Source organism: Ursus americanus, chromosome 6 (genome assembly GCF_024610735.1).
Source record: "Ursus americanus isolate L20-20 chromosome 6, mUrsAme1.1.p, whole genome shotgun sequence".
NCBI classification, from domain to species: domain Eukaryota; kingdom Metazoa; phylum Chordata; class Mammalia; order Carnivora; family Ursidae; genus Ursus; species Ursus americanus.
The window spans coordinates 26,351,050-26,376,444 of NC_142132.1; the positions used below are offsets into that span (position 1 = coordinate 26,351,050).

General features: G+C 40.0%; 1 protein-coding gene and 2 pseudogenes across 4 annotated transcripts in view; all 3 read left to right on the top strand.

The window, feature by feature from the left end:
• ARMH3 (armadillo like helical domain containing 3) overlaps positions 1-25,395 on the top strand; it is a 175,387-nt gene that overhangs the window by 131,192 nt on the left and 18,800 nt on the right. For all 4 annotated transcript variants that reach the window (XM_087862761.1, XM_045802937.2, XM_045802938.2 and 1 more), the window contains one exon: positions 12,109-12,187. In XM_087862761.1, coding sequence (XP_087718887.1) covers positions 12,109-12,187 — 79 coding nt within the window. The remainder of the gene's footprint in view (positions 1-12,108; positions 12,188-25,395) is intronic.
• LOC148109773 (small ribosomal subunit protein uS14 pseudogene) lies at positions 21,715-22,835 on the top strand (annotated as a pseudogene).
• Positions 23,502-23,596, top strand: LOC123796057 (U6 spliceosomal RNA; annotated as a pseudogene).

Sequence of the window (25,395 nt, forward strand, 5' to 3'; positions counted from 1 at the left end):
CTCTGTCTGTCTAGATCTTAGCACATCATAATGAAATTATCTGTCTCTGGTATTTGTCTTTTCACTAATCTATAAATTCCTTGCTATCCGGGATCAAATTTCATTCACCTCCCCCATTGCCTAGCATAGTACCTGCACATAGTAGATATTCAAATGTTTGTCATACAGACTGAACTACTGAGTCACAGGCTATGCCAGCTAACCCTTAGCTTCAGATACCATAGACCTTTTTCCTAGGGACAGAGTGTTCCTTCATTCTGTGGGAAAGCTATCAATTTGATGAGTAAGGGAGAAGAAGAAAAGAGAGAGCTGCTTTTTCTAAAATGGTGCATATAGGATAAACAAAGTTCTGTAATTGCTTTCAAACTAAATTTCTCCTTTTGGTAGTGTCACGTTTTCAGGAGGGGAAAATCTTACCACTATTTCTGGTATATTGGAGAGAAAACAGCTAATAATGTCTTTGTGAGCATAAAACAATTATACCCAGCCTCCCGTAGAGACAATCTGCCAGAGCCAACCGCTTCACCCTCTCCATGCGGGCTTCATTTTCTTACTCCGGAATTTCATAGACTCTCCCCCAAAGACCATCAACTCATTGCACTATGATGATGAATGTTTGGGGCTGGCGCTCACCCTGGCTCTTACTGCTTTACTAGCTATTACTGGAGGTGCTGTCAGAGAATCAGGCCCCAAATTTATCCTCCCATTAAGTCCTCTCCTGGGCAGCGCTGCTTGGGTCTGTATAGTAGTCGTCTAGTCTCCCTTGCCTCTCCTACTTCCCACTGCCTTTGAATGTGGGGAAGCTGCAGGCCCTTTTGCAAACAAAGAGCTGTGGTAGAAAGTAAGGTTGCAAATCATTTTCTGCCATAGCTCTTTGTGCTCTTGTTCTGGGCCTAGAGAGAAGGGGACCTAGGAGTGCCTGCTCGAGTGTGTGCTTTGTGACCATCAGTTTCAGCCCCGGCCCATCCCATCTCATTTCTTCAGTTGGCTGGTCCTGTCTCCCAGAAGTGTCTTTCCGACCTTCTCTTTTATTGGCTTCTGAACATGAGGGCCTTACCTACTTAGCTGTCCACTCTTATCCACTCGTCTGAGTGATAGACATATGGCCTTCGGTGGTTTTGAAAATGTTACATGATTTTTGAGTTTGTCCTCATAGGTACTCTTAGAGCCTTCCTCCTGTGAGGTTTCTGTCCGATAGAAGCTGTCTGGGTCTCTGACACGGGAGGCTGCCCTTTAGTCTGTTGGGGGCTTTCCCTTTGATTCTCATACTTTGCAGAAAGAAATAGGGCCAAAAGGTGCACCAGGTGCCATTTGTAAATCTTAGGATAATTGATAAATACTAATTTCCTCTAGCAAACAGTGAATTTTGTTCAATAATAGATACTGATTAGGTTGTTGAGAAAATCTGGCTCTTCACCTTTGGCATTAACTCATGAATAAAGCTGATATTAAGGCTGCCATTAATATTGCAAAAGCAATATTCCTCAGTAGCATTCCTTTTCCTGTGGAGAACATATTTTGCAGTGATATTTTTTAACATTTTCCCTTTTCAGTGAGGGAGATACTATCAACTTCACTTAAGCAGAATGGTTTAATACTTTGAGCAGCTTGTTTATTCTTTCCTTACTTCTCAACTTACTAAACTATCTCATTCTCCTTACCTTACTAACTGGACTACTACCCAGCTCCCCTGCTTTCTCCCACACCTGTCCTCTCTTACTCTCAGGGCTCCTTTCTCAAGCCAGTCCCACCACCTGCCCCCACTGTTTACACCCAGGCTTCTTATAGGAAACCACTTGTGCTAGGGCCTCTCTGAAGGCAACATAAGTCACTGCCAAAGCCGGTGAAAGCAGCCTGCTTTTTCAGAGTTGACAAGAAGGGCTAAGCTCTCCGTCACAGCGGGCAGGCGAACAGACAGGGCTGAGTAACACCATGTCTCAGTGGTTAGCACCTGCAGGCTCAGAGCTGACAGTGCACAGTAATAAGATTCATCTCTGTTCACTTAACTGATGTGGGCTTTATGGTAAATGTTCACTTGCTTAATTACTTTGGCAGACTCGCTGATTGCCTTTCCTGAGGAGTTCTAAAAGGTCCCCCTGGGATGGAACATAAACCTCTTTCCATGTCTTTTAATTTCATTCTTTACTTGGAGTACTTGAAAACCGGTATGTGATCCATATGGCCACCATGCCCTCTCTCCTGTGCGTGAACATCAGGACCACTCCTTACTAGTCTGGTGTCCATATGGCCCACACTGGACCACTCAGAAATCTTGACAGCCTTCTTTCTCTTTTGTCCACATGAGATTCCCCATTCCTCCTTCCCCACTACTGAGGTATACACACAGGTCTCCTAACTTAGTTAGGGATCCATGTACCTCTTTTTCTCTAACTAGTATGGGATCCCCAGAATATTTCCCTCTCCCTTCAGCCTAATGGCATGTGATCCACTAAAACAATTTCCCTCTGTTTTTGACGTGATAGGAAAAGAAGCCTAAGTTAGTCAATTGCTGATTTTTTTGTCCTCCTGCTCCCTCCTTCCCTGTGCTTAAAAGTTAAATTTCTTACTGGGATGCCTGGCTGGCTGAGTTCAGTGGAGCATGCGACTCTTGATCTTGAGTCGTGAGTTCAAGCCCCACATTGGGTGAGAGATTACTTAAAAATAAAATCTTAAAAAAAAGTTAAATATCTCATAATAAATCGATTAATTGGGCTAATGGGGATGATGTGTAATTAAAATATTTCAGGATTTTGGCTCATGCCAGGTTTTTAAAAGTTCTTGAGTTGCATTCAAGGGATTGGAACTTTCACCGTTAATTAAAATTAGTTCACCATTAATTAGAATTATGTCACTTCTTGGGGTTTTGAGCTGATCCCCACTGCCTCAGAAGCCCTCCCAGGTATGTATTAGGATTTTCTTATGTCCTGAAGTGAGACAGAAAATCTTACAGACGCGTTCACATGACCTGTTTTGTTCTTTTACATTTACTAGATGTTTCTGAGAGTGTAGAGGGGCCTTACCTCTGGAGATAGGAAATCCAGGGCTAAAGTAATTGTAAAGGCTATCAAGGGTTTGCATTCTGTATCCCCAGGAATTCTGCCAGCAGAGCTAGAGATGGTATAAGGGAATCTGAAGCACAAAGCAATGGGATCTAAGCAGAGATTGGCTAATCTTGTAGGTGTTTTGTCCCTGGGAAAGTTTTGGAGCCTCTGTTCATTTATCAAGAGAAAGGTTTAATAAACAGTAGACAGTCCTAAGGGTAATGGATTAAGTGATGTCTTTTATGGAAATGTAGGTGGTCCATTTTACTTATGTGGTTCTTTCAACTCCTGTGGTTCGTTCTTCTCCATTTACATTCATTGTGATTATAGAAACAGTGGAAAAATGTGAGGCTGGTATCTAAAGCAGGAAGGAATTCCATTCCTCTCTTACACCAGAGCTAGAGGAGATAATTTAGCCAAAGTGTAAAGCCCTTGGCATCTTACTTGGCCTAAATCTGTGGTTTGGGGCCACAGTAACTAGAAATTAGCTCATTTTTCAAGCAAAGTAGCTATAACCAATTGCTTAATTTCCAGGAGGTGATGAGGTGGAAACCTACATTGGGCAAAGTCATGCATCAAGGTAGAAAACCCAAACTGCCAAAATGTGTAGTCACGCACACAGCTTCAGAAAATGAGGCAACTGCCCCTCAGGCCATGTGCATGTACATTTCATACACATTAACTCTTTCTTGTTTCCCCAGTTAATGAATTGTGAACCTTCGTTTGTTCAGTGCCGAGGCTGGATGAAAACGTAGTCCAGTAGGTGAATGAATTATCTGGTATGGCACCTGTGTTTCTCACCTAGAAATCAAGAGAAATGCAGAACTCATATCATTCCTTAGGTTGAACTATGAATATTACTACGGTGTAGTCAATAATGCACCTTTCTTTTCTGTTCCACTCCGTTCAACTAATAAATTTGTGTACACAGATAAATCAAGTTCTCTTTAGTAATAAAGTAGGCCAATTTACATAGTTGGATCTTTGGGTAAATCAAGCAACTAGATGCAATGGCCAGTAGCTCAAACTTCCTGATGGTTGCCAGAATGCCTTCTCTAGTAAGGTTGAAATGAACCCACGTTTGTGTCTCTGGTCCCAAAAAGAGTGGCCACAGGAAAAGCAGTATAAAAAAGGGGATAATTGGCATGAAAGGGTTAAAGCCTAGCATGTAGGGGATTGGGGAACAACCCTAAGAGGTCAGTTGCTGAAGTTTTGACTAGATAGTTTCAAAGTGAAAAGGTTAGAAGGTATTCTTATTTGAGGTTTTATTTTGCTTAATGTTAATCAGCAGAGTCTCTGAGGCTTGTAATGCACTGCTGTTAACAGGCATCAAGGGAAATTGTTTTGTTGTTGTTGTTGTTGAATTGGATGGGCTAAAGATTCATTGACTCCATGAAGAAGGAAGCTTATTACTGCATGAAATGGGAGTATGTGAGGCAATTCTGAAGGTGAAAAGAAAGGATAGTTTAAAATTAAATAACTCGGGGTGCCTGCCTGGCACAGTTGGAAGTGTGTGTGATGCTTGATCTTGGGGTCATGAGTTTGAACCCCACCTTGGGTGTAGAGATTACTTTAAAATAAATAAACTTTTAAATAACTCAACCTCAGATGAACCATTTTATCTGCTGCCACATACCACTCAGTCCTACCTTTACCCCTTCTCAGAAGCCAGCCTTTTACCTGTATGTTTGAAGATTTCCTAGGTAGAAACAATTATAAATATGATTTTCTTGTCTTTAATCCCAGATCTGAGAATAAACTCTGTAGTATATTATATCTGGACTGCTTTTTTAGGTCTAGGAAAGGGGAAGCTGCTTATATTAAAAAAAAAAAAATTCCTTTTTGGTCAAGTTAGATGGTATATATAGGAAAACACGGAGGAAAGCTTTGCAAAGGAAATCTAGTAAGATGAAGAAACTGATTCTAGAGAGCATGGTCTCTTGTGCAAGGTCATACAATCTAGAAGTGAAAGAACCAGGATTTTAACTTGGGTCTACTGCCCCTAAAGCCTTGCTTTTTATATTATATATACCATGTTGTTCAGGGAAGCTGAGATATTTTAACTGGGCCTTTAAGGGAAAAGTAAGACTTACGCTTTATAGGAGTAAAGAAAATAGCATTATATGTGAAGAAAACCATATAAGTAAAAGCATAATGTCCAGGTGTACATGTTTAGCAAGTATTTGAAAATATAGGACTATAGTTCTTATGAGGTTGGGGCTTGAGATCCAGATTTATTTTTATCAGGCTTCAGATATGTACCCATAATCAGACTCTTTAATTTTAGAGTGAAACTTTTAAGAATATTCCCAGTGTGTACCATCTTGAGTACACCAGTTATGTTTCTTACTTCCTTGGAATAAGAGCTACAGAAACTTTTCCTATAAACAGCCTTTGCCTGTTTTGCTCCTTTCTGCCTGAAGGATTTACATAGCAGCTTTTAGAGATAGACTGCTTCCTTCAAATAGCTCAGTAAGGAAACAATCACCATGTTCTGAGCTTCTGGGTGAAACTACTATTTATTTATTGTTTCATAAAAGACCCTTAGATGTTTTTGTCTGTGGTAGATAGCTGGGACTGTGAGAATTTGCATCTTTGGAGAATTTGCTTTAGGTTCCCTCTGGAGATGAGGAAGAATCTACATTTTCTATTAATCTACATTGTCTACATTGTTAAGGTAACATTCTCCTATATTTCTTGGGTAAGTTGGGCATTAACTATGTCTCAGCCATCATCTACCCAGCACTGGGGAAAAGAAAGCTGCTCTGCAGAGTCATGAGTCAGAGAGAATAAGTTAAAAATGGACCAAGAAATCCCTAGCCAGTTTGTGGCTCAGCCTTGCTGTTCCATCTGTCCACTTCATTTTGCTTCAGTTTGTATAAGTGACCCCTGTCTTTGGCAATCAGAAGTTGGCAGTTGCATTAGAGAGTGGCCCAGATTCTTGCCCTTAAAGGTGCTTTGGGTACAGAGCTCTCTCTCCATGGCTGGCTTTAGCAGTTTCTCTTTACTGTGACATTGTCTGTTTCTTTTGCCTTTCCCTTTTGGGACTTCCTAATTCACTGGCATTAGGAGACCCAGTAACAGAGTATAACACACTCCCCCATTCCTTCCCTACCCCCCCCCCAATCCCAGACAAACAAAAACTTAGGTTCTCTTAGAAAATGTTAGATTACTTTAATCAGAAATGCCAGAAAGCTTTTCTCTGCCTCCTGGTAAGACTTAAGAGGAAGAGAAAGCTTTACTGTCTTCAGTGACAACTTTAGTTCCTTCTTTGAAGGATAGCTGTTCATGTCTGAGCCACCTTTTCTCTTGGGATGGGGATAAAACATTTTTATTGTTATTTTCATACTTATAGAGAATAAGCTGGTGATCATGGACCTCCTTACTTGTGGTGAGACTGAAAGAAAACCTTCTTAGACTTTGGTTATTCATTCAGTTTGAAAAATTAAAATCTCTCTGTATGCCAGGTGTTTTGCTAAAGTCTTGGGAGTATATATGAGCAAAATAAATTTGGTCCCTACTCTCATACAGTATCTAGTTCAGTTTGAATAAAGCTGGAGGGAAAAAAAAGCTGGAGGTTTGGTTAGAAATTATATTCCCTTTCCCCACAAAGTTCTACTTCCAGACTCCTTTCCCTTTCCTTGGGCCTTATTTCTTTAAATCTTCCTACTTTTTGTCACTTCCACTTTTGGTATCCTAAGATTGGTATCATTGCTAACCCAAGGTCACAAAGATTTATGTGTTGTTCTAAGATTTTTACAGTTTTTAGATCGTACATTTAGATCTGTGATCCATTCTGTTAACAAAAATTAACAGAATGGTATGGGGTAGGGGATCAACTTCAATCTTTTGCATGTAGATATCCAGCTTTCCCAGCACTATTTCTTTCTTTTTTTTTTTTTTAGAAGATTTTATTTATTTATTTATTTGACAGAGACAGCCAGTGAGAGAGGGAACACAAGCAGGGGGAGTGGGAGAGGAAGAAGCAGGCTCCCAGCGGAGGAGCCCTACGTGGGGCTCGATCCCAGAACACCGGCATCACGCCCTGAGCAGAAGGCAGACTCCTAACGACTGCGCCACCCAGGCGCCCCTCCCAGCACTATTTCTTGAATAGACTATTCTTTTCCCATTTATCTTGCTACCTTTGTCAAAGGGACATCTTTTTTGATCATTTTTGTCATATCTTAATTTTTTCATAATGGCTATGTTTTCTCATTCTTTGCCCACTCAGACCTTCTTCTTCTTCTTACTCCTCTTCTTCCTTTTAAATCCCCTTTTCTAAAATACTTTTCAGCATAAAAGCTCTTGGCTGGCATAAACTAGGTTTTGTTTAAGTACCTGAAAGGCTGTGATTAGATGAGAATCAACCTCAAGATGCAAATGGAAGGAAAAACGGTATCTCTTTCTTAGCCAGTATGTTGCTGCCCATCCTACTATTTTTTCAGACATTGTCTCTCTTCAGTGTATGTGTGTCTTCTCTATGGCACAGGCCGCTCAGAAACCCCTGCAAGATCTTTATCTATTTAAGTCTCTGTTTCTCATTTATTAAAGGCTAAAGGGCCTGGCTTACTCTGTCTGGGAAACTGGTGACCCATGTAGCTACATTTGTGGCATTTTTGCCTGGAACTTTGAGGCTTAGGAACCTCAGGATCCTATTCTAGAAGGGAAGAAAATAATAACCAACAAATAAAGGTTTTAAAGGGAGGAAGTCACCTGCAGAATGAGAAGCAGACTTTATCCACTCTACTACTTTGCTAAAGATGGACTCTGGTTTGCAGTCTGCTTTGCCCAAATGGCCAGGGTCCTGTGGAGAGTAGAATATCTACGTGTTAGTCTTCTCAATTGCCATAACAAAATATCCTAGACTAAATGGCTTAAAAAACAGATGTTTGTTTTCTCACAGTTCTGGAGGCCAGAAGTCCCAGATCAAGATTCAGCAGGGTCAGTTTGTGGTGAGGACTTTCTTCCTGGCTTGTTGACAGCTGCGTTCTGCCTTGTGTCCTCACATGGTGGAGGGAGAGAAGGAAAAGACAGAGAAATTGCCATTTCTTCCTTGCTGGAACATTCAAATTTTAGACTTAAGCATTAGACAGTTGCTACCTATTAGGTTTTGATCAGTAAAAGGAGAGAGAGCTACTGTTAGAATCTATGAGGAGACTCCTCCCTCCCCCAAAAAATGTTCACACGAGATGGTAGTAAATCCTTTTGGAGATATCAGTGGGAAGGGAAGCCTAAAGAAAAGAGAGAGGCTCCTCACTTATAAATCTAGTACGTCATTTTTTTCCTCCTGAGAACTAGTCAGGCATAAATCTGTTCTAGGACCTGGCCAGGTTGGGGCAGTGTGGAATCACAACCCAGGTGAGCCCTAGTAGGCTGCAAACTTCCTGGGGAAGGAGCAGCGAAGTATTTCAGTCACTGCAAAGGCATGTGTCACTCAGTGTGGGCGGACTTAGCCTGGTTTCAGTGTTTTGTCATCTCTTTGCTATCTCAGAACAAATTTCCACTTCAGCAGTATGAAGTCCTGAGAACTTTAATAGCAAGCTTCCAAGCCCTCTCTGAAATCCCTTGCTAAAGAGCCTGGAAGGAGAACAGTCCGTGTCAGACAATTTTTCTTACCTCTTAGGCTTAGAGCCCTGCGTAGATCAGATTAGTACTCAGATTTTTAACTGTCCCGAAGAAGCTGCAGGAAAAATAAAGCAGAGGCATATACTCTGTGCCCTTTGTGGGTACTGGTTTAGAGACTGCTAACTGGATTTAGACTGTTCCAACTGGCTTTTAGTCGCCTGCTGAGACCTGAGGCTCTGGAATGGGAGTGTCACAGGGGAGGTTGAAGGATGATTTTATCCATATTCCAGATTCCCAGAGTGGCATATCTGTCATACCCTCAGGATGAATATGCTCAAACAATATCAGCATATATGCCCTGCCAACATAGACCATCTACAGATCCAACTGACACTTGACAGGTACAACTTTGAGAAGGGAAGGAAATAAGTATACTTTTTGAGGAAAATACTTTCCAGGCTTTTCCTTTCTCTCCTTCATTCCCTTTCTCCTCTCTTCCTTCCTCTTCCCCTTCCCTCTCCTGTCTTCTTTCTTCCTTCTTTCCGTTTCTCCTTTCTCTTTTCCTTTTCTTGCTTCCTTGCTTTCTTTGCTAGTGCAAGAATTCCTTGGGTAGAAAGGGAACAGAATTACAGCATCCCCATCAGGTTCATTCCCAGGGATTATTTCATTGTCCAGACCTCACCAGCTTCACCACGTTGCCCCCCGGGTGCCGAATGGCTGCTACTCACCTACCCTGACAGACACAAAGATACTTTGGGATTCTCTGTTCTCCAAATCTAGGCAAATGAAAACAAACAACCCCGGTTTAGTTTAGTCAGAATTTTTTTAAAACATTTTTTCAAAAAAATTTTACTAAGAAATTTAAGGAAAATCCAAAAGAAAAAACTATTATAAAACCATGAAATGAATGTATTTACAGAGTTCAGATTCTTTTTCCTAAAATAACTGAGGTCTAGTCATTAGATAGATTTAGTTACTGTATTTCCTTTTCTTGATCGTGTGGATCTTAGATGCTAGACCCTATGACTCATACTCTCCACTGAGTTAACTTTAACTTGGTAATGCTCCTGGGTTTGAGGGGATTCTCAGTTCCTCTCTAAACCTCCTCCCCTGTCTTCTTACTGGGTGTAGGCTCCTGGTTTTCCTTTCGCTCCTGGACTGTTGTCATCCCTGCCAATACCCTCAAACCTCACCTTCTGAATGAGAAAAATATTTGACCCCTGCTTGGTCTGGATTCTTTCCAACTTTGGATTTAGAGCAAATTACAACCTTAACTTGCAGATAACATCTCCACCCTTCTTGGTAGTCTCTGAAAAAACAAGTTACCAGAATTCTCCTCTGTTCCTGACCCATTACTGTCCCGTTTGATGTATTCATTCATTGAATATTTATTGAGTACCAGCTGTGTGCCAGGCACTGTGCTTGATGTTTGACATTGCTTTATTATATAAATGTTGCAAGAATCCTCTAAGATTTAGTCACTCTTTTGACAAACATTTATGCCTACAATGTACTATTCCTGGGTACTGTACTAAGTGCTAAGGTAGGTGTTATTCCTACTTTTTCCCTCTGAGACATGAAGCTTCCTAAAAATCCAAAATAACAAATGGTCAAACCATGATTTTTTTTTTAAGTTTGGCTTATACTTTTTGTTATCCATATTAAATAGTTCAAGAATTTTATACTATCAATGTCATATTAAAAGAAAACATTGATTGATTTCTATTGCACTACCATACATTCACATGTGTGCATGTAAACACAGACACGTTTTAATAAACTTTTAATTTTGGAATAATTTTAGAATTACAAAAAAAGTACAAAGATAATACACAGTTCTTGTATGCCCCTCAACCAGGTTTCCCCAATCTTACATTACCAGGGTACGTTTATTCATCACTAAGAAACTGGCAATGATATATTACTATTAACTAAGCTCCATGTTTTATTTGGATTTTACCAGTTTCTTAATTTTCTCTTTCTGTTCCAGGGTCCAGTTCAGGGTATCACATTGCATTTAGTTGTCATGTCTCCCCAATATCCTCTGGTCTGTGACAATTTCTTAAGTACAGTTTTTCATGACCTTGACAGTCTAAAGGAGTACTGGCCAGGTATTCTATAGAATGCCCCGAACCTGGTTTTGTCACATGTTTTTCTCATGATGAGACTGAGGTGGTGGGTTTAGGGAAATATATAACAGAGGTAAAGTGCCCTTCTCATAAGGTCATACCAGGGGTTACATGACAGCCACATGAATCACTGGCAATGTTTATGTTCATCATTTGGCTAATAAGGTCGTATTTGCGAAGCTTCTTTACTGTGACGTTTCTGTTTTTCCCTTTTACTACTCTATTCTTTGGAAATAAGGCACTAAGTCTAGCCTACCTTCAATGGGAATGGGAACCAAGCTCCACCTCCTAAAGGGGAGAGCGTCTACACATGTTATTTGGAATTATTCTGTTAAAAAGATTTTTCTCGGGGCACCTGGGTGGCTCAGTTGTTGAGCGTCTGCCTTCGGCTCAGGGCGTGGTCCCGGCGATGTGGGATCGAGCCCCCGTCGGGCTCCTCCGCTGGGAGCCTGCTTCTTCCTCTCCCACTCCCCCTGCTTGTGTTCCCTCTCTCGCTGGCTGTCTCTCTCTGTCAAATAAATAAATAAAATCTTAAAAAAGAAAGAAAGAAAGAAAGAAAGAAAGAAAGAAAGAAAGAAAGAAAGAAAGAAAGAAAGAAAGAAAGATTTTTCTCTTCTCTCCATTTATTTAATCAATTTTGTATCACTACGGACTTACGATAAACTCTGATCTGAAACCTGTGCTTTTTCTGCTACGCTAGACAAGAAATGACAAGGACCTACGTATACACATACACATATAAAAGCATTGGTTTCAGGGGACTTTATTTCAGACTTCAGAGATTTTTTAAGAACTAGATTTGCTCAGACTTGGTGACCTTGAATATGAGGGTGATAGAGAGGAAGTGTTTGAAAACGACACTCAGATTTTGGTTTGAATGGCTGGAAATAAAATTTTGGTTTGAAATGATTAACTAAGAAGTATGAAGATTGGTTCTAGGCTTTGATAAAACTTAGCTTCTTCAGAGATTGTATTTAGCCTGTGTTTGTTGGTCCAGCTTTACTGAGTGCCCTGTTCTCCCAAGTCAGAGCAAAGCAAACAACTTTTCTTTCTGACTGAAACAGCAGGGCCCCCTAGTGGACAGCCCCCTGGGTCCTGTTTCTTGTCTGAAGGATGTTTCTTGTTTTTTTTTGTTCGGTTGAGACTTTTTTCCCCCTAGTTCATTTGTAGAGCAGAGATATTTGATTCTATTCTTGGTCTAAAAAATTTTAAACCCTTCTTATTTCAGAGTTATCAGGCTCATCCCCATGTTCAATAAAAAGATAGTTACCCTCTCTGTGCACTCATACTCTAGAGGGTACTCGATACTTGTTTTTAACTCTTTATCTGCCTGTTCCATCTGATGCCATATTAATGTTAATTCTTTTTTTCAGAGCCATCATCAATCACTTTAACCCCAAAATTGAATCCTATGCTGCTGTGAATCACATATCCCAACTGTCAGAGGAGCAGGTAAGCCACTCCCCTCCCCAGAGTGACCCTAATAGTTGGTGACTGGGATCGAGCAGCTGTCCTCTCTTTGATAGCAGAGGTATTCTGTGACTGAGCATCTGGGAGCAGGAACCAGTCTTCTAAGAGCAATTACTAAAGGATTTGTTGATAGTTCTTTAAATAGAGTGATGGCTTCTGCTTTTGTGCCATATGAGGAGTTCGTTTAATTATATAGAAGATATGTAGGTGAAAATTTAGTGAATTATTATTTTAGAGTGGGTGATAGGCATTTCTTTTTTTAATTTTAGGCAGAGAGTCATTTTGATTTTTAAAAATAAGAAATGAGAACTTAGGAATGGATAAAACTGCCAATTAGAAAAACCCTGAGTTCAGCTTAATTTGATGCTGTTTGGCTTGTTAAAATATGAGCCTTCATTGGGGCAGATTTTCCTTAGTAATCGAGTTCTGTTTGCCTTGAGCAATTATTTCTGAGCAGGTTTTTCTATGGTATGGACTGAGTTGGAGATGCAGATAGTTTTATGTGTTTGTTTTCCTTGAGTCTGGCCTGATTTCCCCTTCTCCCAAAGTGCCTGCACTCAGCTCTGCATTATATAAAAGTACAGATGGGGCATTAGTGTGGCATGGGATTGAACTCGATGTTTCAGAATGAGACTCTTGAGTCCTGTTTTTAAAAGCACAAAATGAGACATTCTATTTACACAATCTCCTTTCTTTCCCACCTGACCCCCAAGGTGAAGGGCCAGGGTAGTCATGAGTGAGAGTCCATAAGTTCCAAACCAAAAAAAAAAACCATACTCTGCTCTCCCTATTTTGCCAGTGTATCAGTATAACCCTTCTCTGAGTCTTTTGCTGGTAGAGCCAGCTAACTATGGTATGAGCCGCTGTTCCATTGTTTCTAAAAGCTCTTCAGCTCACTTCGTGAGGCACCAGGCAGCCTTTTCCCTAACAGACAGGCTTCTCAACATTCCCTCCAGTGGCTCTTTCCTCAGCCAGATGGATAGGACTCTATTAGTCTATCAGTTGTTCCCTTTGACGTATTTGTTCTCTTTTGTGAGGCCAGCTGTGAGATTTCCATCCTCTTATTTAAACTGCTTTTGTAAATGGCTTTCATTTTCTTTTTTCCATGAGTACTTCTTTGATGCCACTGCTCTCTGTGAGGTGCTTCAGGGTGCTACCTTTTTCCTGTTGGACCAGTTTAAGATCAATTTTACTGTATCATTTTTATGCAAAAGAATTCAACATCTTGAGTTTTCTATGGTGAAAGAAAGGGTGACTTTCTTACCACAGTGAGCACTGGTTAGTCTAAAAGCTTTAACAACAACAACAACAACAAAAAGACACATTTTCCCTGTCAGCCACGTGCAATATTCATCCCCCAGCAGCTTGGGAAGGTCAGGCTGAAATCTTTCCACAGCAGTAGCAGCCACAGACCAATAATAAAAATCCATTCTGGCGCATGAGGCAATCTGGAAAAGGATGATTAGCAAGCACGTGTCCTCACCCTCCTCCAACTTCTCTCAAAGTTAAATGAAGTGATGAAAGTGCCTCTCAAAAAGAGTCCACAGGCCAGAGATGAGGTGATTTCTATGGGGAGGGAGAGTATACAGCCCTCTTCAAGAATGGGGAAAGGAGAGCAGCTCTCAAAGATTTACTCAAGGAATAAATCATTACACGCTTGCTTTTTACGAGGTGTGGTGCTGGGTCGTAGGGATAGTGGTAAATAATCTAAGTGTAGTCCTTGCTCTCACAGAGTTTTTGTACGCTTACTATCTCTCTTAGCAATCCTTTTCACTTAGGGAGTGGGGAAAGGGTGATACTATTCCGGGACCCTTTTCAAAACTGCCCTCAAAATAGTTGTTGCTTCTCTTCTCTAACTGACTTTGAAGGGCACTAAATGACAGCATTACAGTGCACTTGGTTTGATTCTCAGCACTATCAGATTAGAAGTATCTGACTGCCTTGTTAATCTCCAACATGTGTTGGAGCACTTCTCTCCCTTCACTTATGAACATCAATGCTAATATCACTTAATGTTAAGTGTATTCACAGCTTCTCAGAGAGCTGGCTTTGGGATCCAGTAGGGCCCTGCAGTTGTTAGCAGCAAACAAAGTAGAAAGAAAAAATCAGGAACTTAATCCCCAAGTAGATTCTAAAGTACTCCTAAAATAAAACCTAAAGACCATGGATAGGTGTTAACTGGAATTTATAGCACTTTGTAAAATAGCAGACAAGAGAGGCCTCTTTGCTGGATCTGCCTGCCTGGCCTGCCATTTTGTTCTGGCAAGAGATTTGTGAATTTTTGAGTTCTGACAACACCCAGACATATTCCAGCCTCTCTCTGAGGCATTTCAAGGTGATGTTTGTAAATTCGTTATTGCTTATTAATAAAGCCCATTCTCTCACACTGGAGCTGCTTTTCAGATTTCCAGAAGATACATGACATTTTTCTGTTACTTCTCATTGGCTTCATGGAGGGCAAAGCCTTTTAATCAGTCAGTACCCTCAGTGTGACTGAATGGTTGTGCGTTACCTAGTATAATAAACTGCATGCATTTTTATATTTTATACACAGATGTCACATTTGTCCAAGGTTGATTGTGAAGCTTGTTCATTTTGACTCCTTTTTTTTGTGTGTGGTAAAGTATACATAAAATTTACCATTTTAACCATTTTCAAATGTATAGTTCAGTGGCATTAAGTATATTCACATCATTGTGCAACCAGCACTGCTATACATCTCCAGAACTTTTTCATTATTCCATACCGAAAGCCGATGCCCATTCAACAATAACTGCCCATTCCCCTCCCCCCTCTTGAAGGAAGGCACCGTTGTACTTTCTGTCTCTCTATATATGTCCTTTTTTTTTTTCTTTCTAAAATAGGGTCCATCTTGGGGCACCTAGCTGGCCCAGTGGGTGGAGCGTGCGACTCTTGATCTTGGGGTTGTAGGTTCGAATCCCACACTGACAAATAAATGAATAAAATCTTAAAAAATAAAAGAAAATACATTTTCACTATAGTAAAATACTTAATGAAATAAATGATTTTAGATGTTATGCAAAATGAAAAAAAATATTTTTAAAAAGGGGAGCCTGGGTGGCTCAGTCAGTGAAGCATCTGACTTCGGCTCAGGTCATGATCTCAGGGTCCTAGGATCAAGCCCTACATGGTGCTCCATGCTCAGCAGGGAGTCTGCTTGTCCCTCTCCCCCTCCCCCTCTCCTGTGTGTGCATACATGTATTCTGTCTCTCAAATAAATGACATACTGATTTATGTCAGTTCTAATTTCCTAATAGGTAAGAGAGGGCTTCATGGTAGAACTTTATAGAAGATTCTCTAGAGCCCTGAATAGAGTACATAGTCACAATTTAGGATTCAAGTCAAAACCTTCCCTTCTCTGAGCACCTGATTCCTTAAGCTTTTAGTCACATTCATGACCAGTTTTGTGACTTTGAAATATCCCATTGGAAAACAAATAAATGATTGGCCCACCCTTGCTTTTTTTTTTTTTTTTTTTAAGGATTTTATTTCTTTATTTATTTGGGAGAGAGAGAGAGAGACAAAGTGCACAAGATGCAGAGGAGAGGGAGAAGCAGACTCACTGCTGAGCAGGGAGCCTGATGAGGGTCTCTATACCCAGACCCTGAGATCATGACCTCAGCCAAAGGCAGATGCTTGATGGACTGAGCCACCAAGGCGCCCCTCACTCTTGCTTTCTTTAGCTTCATTCAGCTATCAGTATTTTAGCATTTAGCATTTAATGCTCTGTGCTTCAGATTGTGCTAGGCATTTGAGGAATACAGAAGTATGATAAATGGCCTTTGTTCTCAAAAGATGGAATAAATTAAAGAGATGGCTTAAGACAGCTTATTGATAGCTGACCAGTACTAGCAGAAGGATCTGTGAGCTCCTGTTAGAGGAAGATCTCTGTAGGTTGTGGTGGTCAAGAAAGGCCTTATGGAAGAGAGAAGAATTGGGTGGACCTTTAAAGATCAGGGTTAGGGATTGGATAAATGAAGAGGCATAGATTGTAAAATGTACTCAAAGCTGGGACCTGAAAAAAGAAAGAGAGGAGAAGAGTCCCAGAGTTTTTATAAACCTTGTCCTTGGGTTACGGGGTACCCAGAAGCTGAATGACTTAGGAATATAATTCAGGGAGGCCTGGGTGGCTCAGTCAGTTAAGCATTTGCCTTTGGTTCAGGTCATGATCCCAGGGTCCTGGGATCAAGCCCTGCTTCTGGCTCCCTGCTAGGCCAGGAGCCTGCCTCTCCCTCTGCCTGTCCCTCCCCCTGCTTGTGCGCTTGCTCACACTCTCTCTCTCTCTGTCAAATAAATAAAATCTTGGGGAGGGGGAAGAAATATAATTCAGTCATTTAAATTGTCATCACAACTTCCATAATCCCTCATGTACTGATTCTCATTTCTGTTCTAATTGTACTGCCTTTGATTCAATTTGTAAGTGTTCATCAAAGGCCTAGTATGAACCAGCCTCAGTGCTAGGCATGTGACGAGACCTAATGGGCAAACCAAGCTTTTTAAAAAAAAAATGTTGGTAAAAAACACCTAACAAAATTTGCCACCATAACCATTAATTGTTAAGTTTACAGTGCAGTAGTGTTGATGTATGCATGTTGTTGCGCAATTGACCTTTAGAACTTTTTCATCTTGAAAAACTAAAGCCCTATCATTGAACAACTTACCTTTCCCCCTTCCTCCTCACCCCAGCAACCACCATTCTACATCCTGTTTCTAGGTGTGGGCAAACCTCTTTTGAAGCTGATGTACCTTTCAACCAAGTGACCCAGGAGTCTGCTAAAAATTTCTCTACATATAGACTCAGGAATTTTCCAGGAGGATCATTAAGGTGCTCTGCTGTCATCCCCGTATGTCATAGGATCATAGGACAGTGTAACCAGATTCTTAAGTTTTCTACTTTAGGAGTTTTATGGAGCTTTACCCCCACCCCCCCTATTATCTCTTTAAGTCCCGACTCTTACTAGGGCTTTGGATTTTGGATTCAGAGGAGGCACATATAATGTTGTATATTACAAGAGGCACCTTCAAAAGTATTATGACAAAGCAAAGAATCTAACCTATTTGTAGGAGTAGATTACAGTAAATTAGGGAAACAGAAAATGCTTCATATCTGAATGATGGTTACATTGGAAGCTACTGTCTCTGTCTATTAGTAATTTTTCTAAACCTTTTGATTTTTTCCTGATCCTAAGGTAAGAGCCACTACAAATAAATGCTAGGCATTTAGAAATCCTAAGGAAATCTAGCATTATTTTCCTTACAGAGGAGTGAGAGAGTAATAAGAGGAAAACCCTAGTCCATGGGGCAAACATTGTTTAGGGGCCCTGGGTTCACCCATTACTTGAGAACATCTAGGACACTAAAAAGACACTAAAAGAGCTAGGCGCTTTTACTTAGGTTATTTACTTAAGTGTTATATCAACTATTTGGGGTAGGTGCAGTTATCGTTTTATAGGTGAGGATGCTAAAGAGGCTGAGTGATTTGCCCATGGTCCCACAGCTGTTAGTGCAAAGCTACAATATGAGCGTAGGTCTCGCTCACACTGAGGTCTGAGCTGCTTCTGCTCCATCAGGCTGAGGCACATATGACAACCTGAGCTTGCCAGGTATTCTGAAGGAAGAGGGAGGCCAGGGATAGGAGGGTGGAAGGAGAAGCAGGGACGGTGCAGATAACAGGGCTCACTCCTGGGGGATGGGGAAAGGTCTTGGTTTGAGAAGAGACCATTCAGTTGATGAAGGAAAGTGCTGAACAGGGGCTTAGGGAGTTTGCCTGCCACTTCGGCAGAAATGCATAAGTAGAGGTTCCTGACACCACATTATGATAACTTTATAAGTGAGGAAAGAGTCTCTTTATTCCACCAAGCATGTCTGCGAAGTCACTATGAGAAATAAAGCTTTTCCACACACCAAAGGAACATGGTGAGTTAAAAAAAAAAAAAAAAAGATATTTTATTTTAGTGGATAATATATTTATGTGGGTCAAACTAAAAGGTGGCACACTGAATTTTAATTGTTTTTAAAGTAGTACTTCCATTTTGCTAAAACAACAGCAATAAAACAAAGACACTCAAAATCAATGTCCCACAGCCAAGCCAGATGAATGCAGAGGTCACTGGTGAAGAGCTCAGCTTAATAGTCATCTCTGCCACTGACAGCATTTTCTCTAATTAAATATGAATTTTGAAAGGTGCATTACATGCACTTCTGGTCTTCCTCAGTCAGGCTTCATTGCCAGTGAAGCTTCATTGGCAGCGCACAGAGGAATAGTGTCGCAGCTTGTAGGAATTCCAGTAGTTGTCAGCTTTTCCAGAGGTTACGGGAGGCATCAGCCCTTGCTTTCTTGGTTTAATCTAAGAAGGATCCTTTATTCCAATTATTAGATGAGAGTGTACAAGTAGGACTTCCCTCTTCGGTTTGTCTTTTAGCCACCTCCTTCCTCCCAAATAGATCTTTGGGAACTTTTGTTTATTTCCACTGAAACCTCTTCCTCAGGAGGTCGCTCCAAACCCTAAAGGTGTGCTAGAAAGAGCATGGTTTGCCTGTGTGCTGACGTCAGAGGCCAGAAGTGTTGCCATGCAAACTTTATCGGTTACAGGCTGTGCTAACTGGAAATGATTTGACTGAGTACCATAACAGCACTTTGAACTTTCACAGCGATACTGTGCAGAGGAATTTGCGATCTTAAAAATGACCCATTCAGCTAGAGGGAAACTGTGGTAGCCCACAACTGGGATTTCTGTTAAAGAATTCTGTCTTTTAGGGAGGGATAGGTAAGTGAGGCCTGACAGGGAGGCAGAGACCCCATGTCACGTTGTTGGTGAGTTAGGAGCAGAGACAATGTTTTCTCCCTCCCTCCCTGAGATGTGATATGTTTCCAAAGAAAGAAACCTCAGGTGGAAGGACAGAGACACTGCCTCCTGGTTTGAGCTGGGAGGAGTGTCCTGCCTGCAATAAGCCACAGAGAAGGAGAAGGCCTGATGCGATGTGTCATGATTCCCCCACTCCCATTACCTTGGCTGCCTGTTAGTGTGATTGCATGCCTTGCTTGTGGAGGGTAAGGGCCTGGGCATGTTGGTTCTGTAATTAGTGCAAAGAAAAGCTTCACAAGGGCTGCCTAGGGCTTCAGCCAAATAAAGTCTGGGAGGTGGGGCAACTGCCCAGGGAAATTAAAGAAAGTCACTGTCACGACTCCTTTAACCAGCTGATGGCCTCTCACTAATCACCCACTGTGAGGTTCATTATCTGATCCCCCTTGCTGAAGGGCAGAGCCAGTCTGTCAGATCAATAAATCTCAGGGCAGTGGAAAGCCCTTTAGTAGCAGCCTTGAAAGACATGGACAGACTGGGAGAATTGGCCAACTTACTTTGGTTCTGAAATTGAGTTTAGTCCTGAAGTATACGAGATGAAAATAGAAAGAGGGAAAAAAGGGGGAGGGGGAATGTCTACATATTATATGCAGGATGGCTATATAGAGGAAACAGTTACTTTTTAAAAGGCATCATCTTTTTTTAGCCTAAGAGATTTGTGTCCACTTTTTGGATCCTAGGTTCTAAATAATTGTATTGGATGACTGTACCCTGGAGGGAGATTCAGATTATCTTGGAGATAGAAGAAAGTCACTGTAAGCACACCAGTGGAGGGAGGGGTGCTCACTCAGGAGAGTCTGATTTTGTTACCAGGTTATTTGTTCTAGTTCCTGGGCTATTGGCTTGTTTTCATTGTTTCAGCCACTTAGGGCTAAAGTGTTTTGAAAAAGAACCAGTTCTTACCTCTTAAGGAAGCTCTCAGAACCTCCCTTGGTCTAAGAATTCTCTACTTCCGAGTGTCTTTGGTTACTGCAATAACAAGGAATACGCCCTAACCTCAAGTTCCCCAGATTCATTTTTTTTCAGTGCAGAAGTACAGAAGTATCTGCTCTGTGCCAAGCCAGGGGCTATAAAAATGCAAAAATCATGCCAGCCCTTGAAGACTTCATAGTATGAGAATCGGCATCACTGCTTTCTTGCCTAGACATTTGCCTGTATGTTCTCCTGTAGACCTCAGCTGATGTATGTGACATGCCTGCAGCAGCCCCACCTGACCCTTTATAAACCTAAGATAAAACTCCCTGTTCGCCTCATAACCTAGAGAAATATTGCCTCAGAAATCCATAAATAGTTGGCCGATGACTTTCATTTGGATTGGGTCTCCACAGGGAGAGTGGAATGATCATCTCATATCTTTATCCTTGCCTCCGTTTCATTAAAAAGGCAAAATAAGGACTGTCATTAGATTGGTAAAAGCAGGACCCTGTAAGTCCCCAAGCTTGGCAAATGATTGAGTTTGTCAGAAGGTCCAGGTAAGTTCAGTCACTTATAAAAACCTCAGATGGCTAGGCCTAGCTGAAAATTATTCTAAACTGTTGATTGCTACAGAGAGTCCATTTAATTTGTCAGGGAGGATTTCCAGGAGTGGAGGAGTGGAAGGGAGGAGCACAGTGAGGGGAATCCTTGGCATTGTCAAAATACTGAGAACTCCTAACTTAGAATTTTCTGATATATCAATCTGAATCATTCTTGCCCCAACCAAAAATGCAGTAGTAAGACCAAAAAAAGACAGAAGCTTATTCCATAGCCATACATCTTTTTTTTTAATCTAGTCATGATTTACTGAGTATTTAAAAACTTTATTGAGGTATAATTGACATAAAATAAGACATATTTATGCAAATACGTGTGTCCACCACCACCACCACCACAACATAGAACATTTCCATCACGTAAAAAAGTTCTCCTTTAAAGTCAGTCTTAACCCTGAGTCTGGGCCCTAGGCAACCACAGATGTGTTTTCTGTCACTATAAATTAGATTTATCTTCTATAAAATTTCACATAAATACATATAATACATGCTTTTTTGTGCCTGAGATTCACTATGTTGTGACACTCTTAGGTGTTTACTCAAGAAAAGTGAAAATATGTCCACCCTGGGCGCCTGGATGGCTCAGTTGGTTAAGCATCTGCCTTCGGCTCAGGTCATGATCCCAGGGTTCTGGGATTGAGTCCCGTGTCAGGCTCCCTGCTCAGTGGGAGAGTCTGCTTCTGCCCCTCCCTCTTTGCTCATTCTCTCTCTCTCTCTCTCTCTTAAATAAGTAAAATCTTAAAAAAAAAATGTCCACCCAAAGACTGGTGCACAAATGTTTATAGTAGCATTATTCATAATAACTCCAAACTAGAAACAACATAAATGTCCATCAGCAACTGAATAGATAAAAAATGTGATACATCCATATAATGGAATATTATTCAGCCACAAAAAAGAATGAAGTACTGATACCTGCTGCAATTGGGATGACTCTTGAAAACATGCTAAGTGAAAGAAGCCACTCATAAAAAACCAGAAGATTCTATTTATTTGAAATGTCCGGAATAGATACATCTATAAAGACAGGGAATGGATTAGTGGCTACCCAGGGCTAGGGTTAGGAAACAGGATGGGGAGTGATTGATTTCTAATGGGTATGAGGTTTTTTTTGAGAGGTCGATGAAAATGTTCCAAATTTAGATCATAGTGATAGTTGCACAAATATATGAATATATTATACACTTTGAATGAATTTTGTGGGTATGTAAATTATGTCTCAATAAAGATCTTTAAAAAAAAGAAAAACTACCAAACCATTTTCAAAAGTTGTACCATTTCTCATTCCAACTGACAATGAATAAGAGTTTCAGCTACTCCATATTCTTGTCACACTTGGAATTGTGTTTTTAATTTTACCTATTCTATGGGTATGCAGTGCTGTCATTAAACTGCATACTTATTATCACCTTTTGTCTCATGGCATCCAAAAAAGCAAGATAGGTCACCAGCAGCTCTGCTGGAGCCATGTGAGGAAATTTGGCCAAGGTTCTTCTTCTATGGTCTGCTCATACTGGCACAGTCTGATCCGGAAATACGGCCTATGGCCTCAATATGTGCCGCCAGTATTTCTGCCAGTACTTGAAGGATATAGGCTTCATTAAGTTGGGTTAAGTGAACTTCCTTCAGTGGGTCATCCAAGATGCCTAACTTACTGTGGATCTCCAAGAGACCTACCTTCATGCTAACTCATTGTACATAAAATAAAAATATTTCAATTATGAGTACTTTTTTAGAATTAAAAAAATTAAAATTACTGTCAGTTTTATTTTGCATGGTGACAAGTGATGCTTGAGCAGTTGTCATTTGCTTATTGGCCGTTATGTATCTTCTTTTATGAAGTGTCCAAATTATTTGCTTATTTTAAAAATTTGCTCATTTGTCTTCTGTGTGTGTGCATTATTTAAGAATTTTTGTGTATTCTGGATGCAAGTTCTTTGCCATATGTATGTATTGCTAATATTTTCTCCTAGTCTGTGGCTTGCCTTTGCATCTTCTTAATGGTATTTTTCAAAGTCCAGACATTTTAATGAAGACCAATTTTAATTTAATTTAATATTCATGAAGATGAATTTATTAATCTTTTTGTGATGATTTTTGCTTTTGTGTTTTATTTAGTAAACCGTTGCATACTTCTAGTTGTGAAATTTTTCACCTGAATTTTTTTTTGTAAGGTTTTTTTTTTTTTAAGATTTTATTTATTTAAGACAGAGACAGAGACGGAGGGGGGGGGAAGGGCAGAAGCAGGCTCCCTGCTGAGAACGGAGCGCTCTTTGGGGCCTGATCCAGGATCCCAGGACCCTGGGATCATGACCTCAGCTGAAGGCAAATGCTTAACCGCTTAACCGACTGAGCCACCCAGGTGCCCTTCTTTTGTAGGTATTATAGTTTTAGCTTTCACATTTAGTTCTATGATCCATTTCACATTAATTTTTTTTTTTTTTAAGTAATCTCTGTGTCCATTGTAGGGCTTGAACTCAAGACCTGAGATCAAGAGTCACATACCCTGTGACTGAGCCAGCCAGGTGCCCCCCCTTTTATTAATTACATTTATTTAAATTATTTTACATTAATTTTCTTTTTGTATGGTGTGTGGTAAGAGTAAGTGTTCGTTCCACCCTCCACCACCCTCTACCCCAAATATCCAGTTGTTTCATTGTTGTTGTCGAAAAGATTAATCTTGCTCCTAATGAAGTGCCTTGGCACATTTATAAAAAATCAACTGACCATATATGTATGTGGATTCTCTTCCTTTGGTCTGTTTGTCTTAATTTATGCCCTACATTGTCTAAATTATTGCAGGTAATATTAGTCCTCTAATTTTGTTCTTTTTAAAAATTGTTTTGTGCTTACTTTGGCAGCACATATGCTAAAATTGGAATGATCTAGAGAATATTAGCTAAAATTGGAATGATCTAGAGAATATTAGCATGTGCAAGGATAACATGCAAATTCGTGAAGTGTTCCATATTTTTACTAGAAAAAAAAGTGTTTTGAACATTCTAGGGTCCTTCGCATTCCCATATAAAGAGTGAAATTAGTTTGTCCATTTATACAAAGAAGTCTGCTAAGATTTTGGTTGAAATTGCATTAACTCTAGATGAACTTGGGGGAGAATCGACACTTTAATAATATTGTTTTCAAATCCATGAACTTTATATAAGTCCATTTATTTAAATCTTTTAAATTTTCTCATCAGTGTTTTGTAGTTTTTTAGCATATTTTTTGCACCTATTTTGTTCAGTCTTTCCCCAATTATTTCATTTTTTATGTTACATAATGGTATTTTTTATTTCTAATATTTTTATTATGTATAGACATAGAATAGTTTTATATTGACCTTTTTTCCTGAAGCTTTGATAAACTCATTTATTAATTCTTTTTTTTACAGTCCTTAGCGTTTTCTGTGCCCATAATCATGTTGTATACCGATAATTTCAGTTTTACTTCTTTCAAATCTATATGTCTTTAATTTCTTCTTCTTTCCTTATTGCACTGGCTAGGTCCTCCAGTGAAATATTGAAGTGGTAAGAGTAGACCTGTATTTCAGATTTTCAAGAGAAAGCATTTGGTCTTTCATCATTAAGTAATGTGTTAGCTGTCAGTTTTCATAGATTCTCTTTATTAAGTTGAGGAAATTTCCTTCCATTCTGAGTTTGCTGAGAATTTTTTCATGAATGGTTGTCGAATTTGTCAGTGCTTATTCTGCATGCTGTACTCCCTGAGCTAGCCAGGGGCCCCTGGATTTTTCTCCTTATTCTGATTTAGAGTTATGGTGATTAATTTTTAATACTAACTTAACCTTATATTCCTGAGATAAACCCCTCTTGATCGTGATACAGTATTTATTTTATACATTACAGAATTTGAATTGCTAGTATTTTGTTGACTATTTTTGTATCAATGTTTATGAGGGATGTCAGTTCCATAATTTCCTTGCGATGTCTTCGGTTTTGATACTAGAGTAATGTTGCTTATAAAATAAGTTGTGCGGTATTCCTTCCTCCATTTTTATAAGAGTTTGTGTAGGAAAAAAAAAGTTTGTGTAGGATTGGTATTATTTCTTGCTTAATGATGAATAGAATTAACCAGCGAGAGAGCATCCGGGTCTAGAGTTTTCTTTGTGGGAAGAATTTTTTACCCAACATTTATTATGAGAAATTTCATGGGTGCCTGGGTGGCTCAGTTGGTTGGCCATCCAACTCTTCATTTAAGCTGGGGTCATGATCTCAGGGTTGTGGGATCGAGCCCCATGTGGGGCTCTGCACTGAGCATGGGGCCTGCTTGGGATTCTGTCTCTCCCTCTGCCCCCCACCCCACTCACACTCTCACTCTCTAAAAAAGAAAGAAAAAGAAAAGAAAGAAAGAAAGAAAATTTCAAACATACAGTAAAGATGAAAAAGTTACACAGTGAATTGCATTGTAACCATCACTTAGATTCTGTCATTTACACTTTGTTATATTTTATCACGTATCTGATCCAGAAGATGAATCTCCATCAATCCATTTATTTTTTATGTTTTAAGGTAAATTACATATATCAGTATACTTCTGTGGGAAGCATTTTAATTATTAATTCAATTGCTCTAATAAATTTAGGAATAGTAAGGTTTTCTACTTGTTCTTGAGCCGGTTTTAGTCATTTGTGTCTTCAAGGAAGTTATTAATATGGGTTGTTAAATTTATTGGCATAAGTTCATATATATCCTATATCCTTTTTTCCTTTAAATGTCTATAGGATTTGGGGTGCCTGGGTGGTTCAGTCATTTGTGTC